The sequence below is a fragment of the Stylophora pistillata genome, chromosome 10, assembly GCF_964205215.1.
Source record: "Stylophora pistillata chromosome 10, jaStyPist1.2, whole genome shotgun sequence".
NCBI lineage: Eukaryota > Metazoa > Cnidaria > Anthozoa > Scleractinia > Pocilloporidae > Stylophora > Stylophora pistillata.
The window spans coordinates 30,594,243-30,604,427 of record NC_142528.1 but is presented as its reverse complement, the minus strand read 5'-3'; the positions used below and the strand labels follow the sequence as shown (position 1 = coordinate 30,604,427).

The 10,185-nt window shown below is 37.1% G+C and overlaps 1 protein-coding gene across 2 annotated transcripts; it reads left to right on the top strand.

Annotated features, from left to right (window-relative positions):
- Window positions 1-99: 99 nt before the first annotated feature.
- On the top strand, window positions 100-10,170 carry LOC111325467 (uncharacterized). Of its 2 annotated transcripts, XM_088736573.1 has the most exons (14): window positions 100-645; window positions 3,132-3,190; window positions 3,640-3,747; window positions 3,854-3,978; window positions 4,153-4,233; window positions 4,762-4,878; window positions 5,474-5,548; window positions 5,944-5,989; window positions 6,395-6,520; window positions 7,124-7,170; window positions 7,924-7,984; window positions 8,364-8,412; window positions 9,277-9,366; window positions 9,904-10,170. In XM_088736573.1, the coding sequence occupies exons 1-13, from the start codon at window positions 509-511 to the stop codon at window positions 9,317-9,319; spliced, it is 1,074 nt and encodes a 357-aa protein (XP_088592699.1). In that variant the 5' UTR covers window positions 100-508; the 3' UTR covers window positions 9,320-9,366; window positions 9,904-10,170. The 2 variants fall into 2 exon arrangements, with proteins under 2 accessions (XP_088592699.1, XP_022785013.2); XM_022929278.2 differs by lacking the exon at window positions 8,364-8,412.
- Window positions 10,171-10,185: the final 15 nt, after the last annotated feature.

Sequence of the window (10,185 nt, the reverse complement as noted above, 5' to 3'; positions counted from 1 at the left end):
CACTTTATTATTGGTGGATTTTACGGTCGCAGAAAGTCGGAAAACACTTCGATCTTCTTTTTTTTCTATCATTTTGATTCTTGTTCTTTTGTGTTTTATAGCCTTGGTTATTTTTAAATTTTCTATCATGTGAAAAGCGTTTTCGCGTGAATATTTGTCGAAGGAAATATTTTCCCCATTCTATCTGTTTGTTTAGGGTTTTTCCATCATTTCCTTTTTGCATTTCGCAGCTGGGGATCACGTGAACGTTATTTGGAAATGTAGTCTTCCACTGGACATAGGTGTCCCCTGTATGGGGTTCGTTTCTCTATTTCATGCTGTTTTATCAGATTGAACCCCGGAGGCGAGCGACAATGCTGCAGCAGGCGAGCTCCTTTTCAAAGTGTTGAATTTCGGAAAAGGTTCTCAAATTTGTGATGCAGGCGGGAAAGGAATTATGGGTAACATTTAAAATGGCTGCCTCGCCAATGTTTTCAGTCTGGGCTTAATATTTTGTACGTTCGCTTCTATGGAAGAGGAATTTGTAGTGAAGGAAGGCTGGGTTGTTAAGGAGAGTGGACAAGCTGTCCTCGGTCAGACGAACTGGCGCAAACGATGGTGTCGGCTTGTAAGAGGTTCTAATGGAGCCTCTTGGTCGTATTACAGGTGATTGTTATAGTTGTTTTCGTGTTTTTTTGTAATTGGCACCTTGAGTCTGTTTGGTTGTTTGTCGTGTAAATAGCCATAAATATTTAACTAAAAGGCTTTACCTAAGTAGTCACGGCCACGAAAATGTTATAAATATTTACCAAAAATCATGACCGAAACGAAAATATCCCTGCTTTTGAACCTGCTGTCAGGTATTTCGTGCAGCGAGAGAGAATTCTAAACCTAAAAGTTTATCAGCTTTTAAGGAAGACTCGAGACATTTTGGCTCGTCTGAAGTTTCAGATCTGATGTTGGCCGAGCGATTTGATAGCAATCGCATTAGCGGGCTCCGTAATCAATGAGCTTATATTTATACAGTGATATTCTGTTACCAAACATCTGGTAGAATTATTTGATTATACACTTGGAGAAACGATCCCAAAAGTCTTTTGTTACAAGGCTTGTCTTAAAATTTTTTCGTTCAGTAGTTGCATATATGTATTGCAATATAATTCTATATCCATGAATATAATCTAAATGAAACTAAAATATTGGCTAAGGCAAAGCGCATATTTTTAGGAAAAAGAAAGATTGAGTTTCGATTTACTAAAGGAAGTGTAATTTTAACCTATCAACATAACCTAACAACATAACCTATCAACATAACCTTTGACTTTTTAGAAAAGCTGTCAGAATGATATTGATGAAAATGTACTGAGGGAATCTATACCATTGCTAGCTAATAGTCAGTGTTCTCATTTCATGCAATAACCCATAAAATTTACTGCCTGGAGTACTTCTTATTACTGCCTAAAATTGCTTGAATTCTTAAAAGTTCAACAGGTAAAAGGATTATTGTTAGCTGGCCTACTCCCTTCCTTTGTTGTTGTTTTTATTTTTCTCTTTCATTTTTCTATTTAGTTTCTGGAGATATTTCAAACACGATTTTGCATTTTATTTGTGACAAGTCAGTTTATTAAAAATTTTGTGAGGAGATATGTAAGGATGTTGTTATACAATGTATTACTGAAAAAGAAGGAAACTTTTGGTTACATTTTTAGCTTTATGACCTACAGATCATGACCTTGGTGATTGAATACTGAGGTTGAAGATTGAAATGAGTTTCTGTTTCTTTTCATAACTGTAAATACAGTCAAGCCATAGGACACTTCAGCTTTTGTAATTATTCTTAAAACATCTTAATATGTTTTATCTGACTGTATTCTTTTTGTCAATCTTCCCTTCAATTTGCATAATTTACCAAATTTCATAAAGGTGGCCGCAGTTGTTTAAAACCTGTAAGAAATCTAAAAATTCAGTGGGAAGAACCATTTGAGAAATCTGTTAAGAGATAATTTTAAAGATTCTAATCAAAACGTTAAAGGATACCCTGAAAACATTTGAATAAACTGCTACTGAGTGCGGTAAGATCTGTTTTGCTCTGCTGAATGTCATGAAGTTAACATCATGTCCTATTTTGCAAACACCTGCCAAAAAAAAAAGGGTGATCAATCATGACCAACTTCAAAACCCTGACAGGAATGGTGTACATTTCCTGAAAAGTAATGGGAGAATATTATTCTTTCAATTAGTAGAAGCAGTTACTAAATAAATAATTTTTTTCCTGAACAAACTGTTAAGATCTGCTCAATGTCAACCTAATTTGCATTATCGGTTGAATTAATTTATGGAGATGTAACTGTGAATAACATGTACAAAATGTTTTCAATAACATGCCATAATTTATTGCACCATTTTCAGCAGTCACATGCCTGTGAACTATATCTGAAAGTATCCATTTGATAGAAATCCCACTCAATTTTAATTTTCCTCTACATTTTTAGCACTGAAAACATGTTTTTTGACACCCCTGCCTCTCAAAGATGTTTTACAAAACTGATAAACAAACTATCACCCACTAGCATCAACACTGAATACCTCACACCCTCAATATCTTAATCAAAACTAGTTAAGGGTACCCTTAGTTGCATTCCATAAATATGTATCTACGACCTTTTTGCAGAATGTTTCTTTTTCACTCAACTTCTCTCCACTAATTAAGTGGAATTCAAACGTGCAATATTAGTATGATTAGAAATACTGTCAATACTGTCTCCGCTTCTCTGGAACAGTCTTCCTCAGCATGTTAGGGATGCTGGATCACTTGACATTTTTAAAAGGCAGCTTAAAACTGCTCTTTTTATATGTGCTTTTTAAATTCATGAAATGATCTTGGTGTTTTATAATCTTAACTAACTAATTTTAATTATTTTAAACTATTTTTGAATTGTGACTTTGTAAATAGTGCCTTTGGACCCATGGGAAAGGGTGCTCTATAAATGTCATTATTATTATTATTATTATTATTATTATTAATAAATTAAGTTTTTTTCTTTTTTCTGTCAACTTTTGATGACTGGAACTTTTTCCAATTCTCTTGAAATTTTTAGTTATTGGGGGGGTCAACAGTATAAACAGGAATAAAACTGTGGTCTTCTTTACAGGAAAATGGAAGACATTGCATCAAACCAGCCAGCAGGAAGGGTAGAGCTCGATTCCACTTGTAAGTATATGTTTTAAATAAAGTTAAAACTTCCAATCTTTTTATATATCCCCAAGGTATCAAAATCTCTTTAATCCCCCTATTGTCAACATCATATTTTCTGTCAATATAGCTCTGAGAATATAGTGTTAAAAAATCACATATTTGACCAAATGGAACTCTCAGATGAAGAGGAAAAATTTTAGTGATAAAGTGTTCCAGTTGGTCTTGCTATGCAGTCACTGTCAATGTGGGATTGCAATATTTTCTTTCTGCTTCAGGTTGTGAAGTTCAGTAGTTACATATCAACTTTTAAAGCACTATGGTTGGTTTTCAACAGATGTGACCAGGTTTCTAAAGCTAAAGAACTTGCATATTTTTAACTCATGACCAACCCTTTCCACTCACTACATTATGCAAATGAAGTGATAGGACTGTGCATTAATTTTGTTTTCTTAATAATATTGCAGATGCTGCACGTGAACTTGAAGAAGGAGAAAGAAAAAAGAAAGCAAACTGCTTTGCTCTTGGTCCAGTGTTCGATGATTTTGCTAAGAGAACTTACTACATTAGCTGCGGTGGGTTTGCTGGTTAACACTGATACTGTTTTTTATATAAACTTCCCAAGAAACAAATTTAAAACAACATTTTTCAGTCCCCTTAAAAATTTTTTACATACTTTAGAAACTTTGGATGAGAAGCTTAGCTGGATGGAAGTAGTCAATGCAGCAACAGAATCTCTGCAAGCAGAACCACAGGATAAATTTGAAAAGAGGAAAAAAAGTGTGCGACAGAGGCTGACAAGACGGGTATGCATTTTGGGGATTAGTAGAAGGGTAACAGGGACTGATTGTGAGTGTCCATGACTGACATAAAGAGAAACTGGGGGGAAGTCATCAACAGAGTTACCTGTTGAAAAGTTTCAATCCCACCCACAGCTGTCTTTTTCTGGGTAGCATTGTAATCCTGTCTATAATTTACAGTCTAGAAAAGCAGTTAGCAGCCGGCGAGAAGAGAATGATTCAAAGGAAGAAGTTTGTTTGGATCCTGTTCAGAGGATGGAGGTAAATTCTAGATGAAGGCACAAAAATGTTTGTTAGTAAACAGTATTTTGGTTTGGATAGGGTTTAGGATGGGTTTTGGTGGGCAGATTGGAGCTAGGCAGAATTTGATGATTGGGGTTTGGCAAATTTTGGTTAGCTAGAGTGTTGTTAGCATAAATTTTGTTCCACAGATTGTGGTACACCAGATTTTAGCCACTGGATTTTTCTTGGCCACATCTTGGTTGGCTGGATTCTGGTTAGCTGCAGTTTGGATGGCTAGAGTTTTTTGTTTTGTTTGGCTGGATTTTGGTCAGCCAGATATTGACTTGCTGGAGTTTGGTGGCATACATTTGGTTGGTTGGATTCTAGTTATCTTGAGTCTTCAGAATGAAACAAGCCCTTAAAAAGCAATGAGACTCCTGCTCTGCATAAATTTAAGTGAGTTAGACTACTGACCAGAAGTCTTAGTCCCGTTTAGAAAAAATGATTTAGTTTCTTCCAATATGATTATTTTGTTTAACATTCTTCATTCTTGTTGTGTTTTTAAAGTGTTGGGCAGGACTCTGCCAAATCATCAAAAGTGAGAATTGGAAAAAGACTGACACCAAGAATGGAGTAACAGTATCACGACTTAGCTTTTCACATAATGACAAGGCAGCTGTGAAGGTGAACAATGTAGTAACTCGATAAAGAAAAAGGTGATGAGTGAGCATTCAGCATCCACCATCTTGGCTTTTTTAAAGTTAAGGGAAGTTGGGAGAGAGAAAAGTTTCTAACAAAAGGTTGGATAACAGGGAAGAGGGGATTCCTCCCCAATTTATCTTCTCTAACCCTAACCAGACCGTTTAGCCTTCAATCTGTTCATTCTGTTCACTCTAACAGAGGGCTAATGCTTGAAACGTCAGCTTTACAGTGGCCAATTTATTTATCAACTTAGCTAATAAAATCAAATTATCCTGGATTAAACATGAACACTCAGAGAATGATCGCAACCTTGTAACTTTGGCAACGTTCACTTTTCCCCACAAAAAGCCATCTGCACTGTAGAATATTACAACTCATCTCCACAAGCACGTGACTGAAAAATCAGAGTCTTGGTTCTTTGTGGGATTTCAAACCTCAGCTAGTTTTGATTTCACAGTCATATGTTGTACCCAATGACTCACAGAGAACTTCTTGGCATCTGTAGTTTTTCTTTTTTTTTTACCAACCTCAGGATTTGCATCTTTTTTACTCTTTTTTAATCATTTTCACTCCTTAGATTGAAGGTATCATCCCCGTTCCTCCAGACATTTCATTTGATTACCTTCAGCTAGCAATGAAGAAGGGAGGCAAAGTAAGAAACGTGTGATTTTAAGGTTGCATTTGTACAAGTTAGGAAGTGCTGAAGGAGCTAGCCTAAGAGATCTGGCTACGTAGTAATATGCTTTACACTGAAGGTGATACTAGTTTTCAACCGTATCACTCTCAAAATCTCTTTTATTAGTAATTCTCTTTACTGTCTGTCATACAATTGTTCGTTTCTTCAAGTCTGAGAACCTCTAAGGTTCTTTGAATTGTGCTTGAATGATAACCTGTCTTTCTCTCTTTCCCTACGAGATGAAGACGACAATGGACAGTAAATGGTAAAAGTGCATTTAAGGGTAACTGTTTTCATACCCCCGGGATTTCACCGACTCGAAAATGAATCATCCTGACAAACGTGTTTCTACAATTCCATTTTTGTTCCAGTTAGACCAACCTTTTCGAGGGGAAGAAGTTTTACAAAAAATAGAGGGTAAGTAAACATATGAAATGTTTTTTTCGTCTTTGCACTTTATTGGTGATAGGGAGATTGTGCGGAGAAAGTGTAGACCGAGTTAAGTCTTGTGAAATACCTTACACAAGCGCAATTCACCTTTTCTCGAGATATACTCGCAAAGATGGAAGGTTGTGACCTGACCATAGACGTAGTAACTTATTTTCATTGTCTTTAGAAAGAAGAGTTTGTTTTTGTTGTTTACGGCGTTATTTGAATACCACCTTTTCGTTGTGGGACAATTTTCGCTTTTTTTTAAGTGTTTTTTTTTTTCAATTTTTTTCTCTATGTCCAAGGTCTAGACCCCTTTATTGTGCACTTGTCCGAAACACCGAATCCTCTTCCCTCCCTCCCCTTGACGATTTGTTGTTATTGTTACACCAGAGTCTATTCCACACGCCTGCATCGTATACAATAAATACAGTGTTCCTCTACCAAGTGCTTCCCCCAGAGATGTTTGTCTCCAAAGAATGTGGATGCCATCATACTTAACTAGAGATGGAACATCAGGTATTTGTCGATGATGGTGCCGGTTTAGCGAAGGAAAATGAAACAATTGCAAGTTGTACATCCAGTTCGTCTGACAGCTTTACCAAGTCTACGCCACAGACCGATACTATTCTTTCCCGAGCAATTTTCAATTGAGAGTCGAAAAGTCAAACCGTTCTTGCACTTGGATTGGTTCAGAAAAAGTACGCTACTCTTTAAACCAATGAGAGGACTGAGACTGAGTCTCTTGATTTTTTCCGTGCTTTTCTCTTGTCCTGATGGGTCGTTCTCAATCGAAATGCGCTCTAACCACTAAAATCTGAACGATATTATCGTTAGTTCACGACAAAGCGTTTTCGCAAACATATTGCGTTCACTGCGCACTCAAACGATGCGGAGGTCTAGATAAAGGAGAGGGAGGTCAACCTTTACTCGAAAAAAATGATAAATCTTAATTTTATGACAAACTGGCGTCCCCCCTCCAAGACCAGGCAGGTGTAGGACCCTTGTAGGATCCATTGCTAAAATGGAGCAGATATCACAATCCACGAATTACCACATCATACACACCATAAACATTGTAAATAATAAAAATATATGCTTCTTGTTTATTTAATTTTGTAGGAATGGTGTTATGGTCAGCGCATCATTCCCAAATGCCACAAGTTCAGGTTAGTCTTTCAGCAGAGCTCGGTTTTGAGCGGAATTTCAACGCGGTAACTTTCCAAAAGACCAAAACTTAAAGTGTTTGCGATAATTTTTTTATCTTGTGAGTACAAACCATATCAAACCAGAGTTAATAGAGGGACTCTGATCAAACTAAAGGACACTTACTCGAGGGTAACTTGTGTTTTTCTTCACAGAAAAAAGTGTTTGGGTCCATCTGTGTTCTTGGTGACCTTCGAGTGTTTATTTGGCAGTCTATCAATATTAGTTTTACAGCTTATCTTTTGGCTTCGAGCAGCAATTTCCTGTCTGCCTCGTTTAACAAACCTGCCATCTAAAATTTTTTTTTAAATCTGACGGGAAATTGTTTTTGAAGGGCGATAGAACTGCTTGAACTGTCGCCAAAATAAATCAAATCTTGCTTGGAAAAAAAAAGGGGGGCACAAGAGCAGAAAATCTCTTACAATCTTCTCCGATCGGTATGCGCAAAGCTTGGCTGGAAATTTCTCTAGCTCCTCTAATACGATTGTTTCATTTGAAGAAGTTTCGTACATGTGTAGTAACTAGTTTTAAATTGCTGGTGATTCGAAGTAAGTACACAAACTTCGCGGTGGCCCTTCAATATCAGGAATTGTTGAAGAATTCGATAATAGGATTTATACATGATTGCGTGATAATGGATCAACTTACTTTTTAATTTACGGAGTGAGGACGTGCCGATAATGTGCCAACGCGCTAATATGTCTCTTTCTGGGCAGGGGTTCACAAGAGTACTTGCCGACCTGTCTGGATTTATGTTATCACCTCACACTTCATCAGGTACGAGAATTTATCATCGGCGACGAATGAACTATTCCTGTTTTGCTAATAGCTTCCTTGTCGCGTTCAAACAGTGAGTGATATTGTGCTTGCCGTTAATTGTTACGTACATTGTTGGATACACGCCCACCAGGTTTTCACTGTAAATTTAGAGAGGAGCAATAGGTGTTCTGGTCTATTCTGAGCATAGGTTACACGATCCGTGAGCTCGCGCTTTTCGTAGCCGCAAAATAAATGAATTATTCTTAACTATAATTAGAATCAACCCGAAGAAGATATTATCTTAAGCGGAAACAAAATCTGCCACACGAAACTTGATTATTGTATAATCATCAGATCATCGTTTCTTAAAGTCCTGTGTAAACAAACTCTCATTTAGGAAATCCACACGCTACTCTGCAGCCCGCCAACAACAGAAAAGCTGTGAGGTGAAAGACATCCTACGAGCAGTGAAAGCTTATCAATTTATCATTAACTGTTCGTCGTAAACTTACACCCTATTGTCTAGCTCATCGTCGTACTAAAATTTCAATGTCGTTTGGTGTCAGGTGGGAAACGTTTGTCAAAACCCTTTCCCTCTTCCCTCCCCCCTCCCCCCACCCCCTCGCGTTTGTTTAGGATAAAATTTCGTTGGTGATTTTTCTGTCTATGAAAACATGAAAAGGCGTGAATAGTTTAATTCCTAGTAGATCATAAAAGACAACAAAGATCACCGAATAGTCTCCAAGATTGTCTGTCCAATGGAGAACATAGTCGACGACTTCACATCCTCAGCGTTACGTCTTGGCGAAAGATTTCATCTCTAATATCAATTTAAATGGATTATATAAGCGAAATTAGTTTTATCGTATGGTTAGCTCTGTTGCTGACATTCAGTCAGTTTGCTTGTTTTTATCCATAGTTTAGTTTCACTGGCTCCATATGTATACAACTCCTTCGTTCTGATTAGCCGTAATTTCTCTGTTTTGGTTTTACGACGCTTAATTGAAAAGCGCCATAAGTGATAGTCTACAAAGCTGAACACATAACAAGGAGCTTGAGGCATTGAACGTTAACAAAGATAAATAAAGGGGATAATTATCTGAAGAAACTGTGGTGGTGTGGGCCTCGGTGGGGGGTATTACAAGATAATTTGGTTTTATCAACTGAGTCGATGATGTAACTTGGCCACCTTAAAGAGTTCTTAGGATGGTTTGGAATGGTTTAGATTTAACAAGGGTTAAATATGGTGAACTCGACTAAACATCGTCAAGGCAGGAGCTAAAAAGAGATGCTTTGTTTGTTCTTTCCAGATTCTTCATTGCACACAAATGCAGCAATACTGGTTCAAATTGACGTCCGAGACTCGCTGCAGACTATGCTGGAAGGAAGCTACAAATCAGGTAAACACTGACCATATTTCAATTAATAGATCAGATGTAGATACTGCACCTCTGAGTTATGGTTTTGATTTGTTGAACCAAATGCCAAAGCAGATGCATATGACGTTACGCAACCCTTTTCTTCGTGGTATCATAACAAATTCCCTTGGTATTTCCCATGCTTTTAGTGAGCGAGTGACGGGCTTGGTAAAGTGTCAAAGCAAATGTACATTGTGTGTAAAGGTGATACAGGTTTTGCGTAACTATCCTGTGTGTTTGGTGGAACAAAATCGAACGAAATTTTTCCTCTCCTCGTGTAACTTTTCCTGTATAGCTTTTCTTTTATTCCAATTATTTTCTTCAAGAAAAGCGGTCGTATTATGTTATGGGACTTAATGAAAAAGACGAGTTTTGCGTTTCGCAATGATTTGTCTCCAAGCCTTTGTGCACTCGACCTAGTTTTCTTTTAGAATTGCACGTGCTAAGCAAGTACCACTAGTAGAAAAATGCGCTGGAATGAAACACTTTTTTTAAATTGTGCTTTTCGTATTTTCTCAGGTCTCTTGAAGGTTGGTTTAAGAACTGCTTTTGCTCACATCAGTAACCTGGTGGAACAATACTACAAGTGCATTCAAGGATAGTTGCCAAGTTCAGATTGAAACAGGAGAGAGAGGTTGTCAAGATATGAAATTTAAAAGTCTACGTTAAGAGTATAGGGTCTTAATTGTTTAACACAGGTAATACAGATAAACAAAAGAATGCAAGTTATTTAATGATAAGAGATATGTTGATTATTAAAGATGGAAATAAACCTGTGCACTATGAGTTGTCTGATATGAT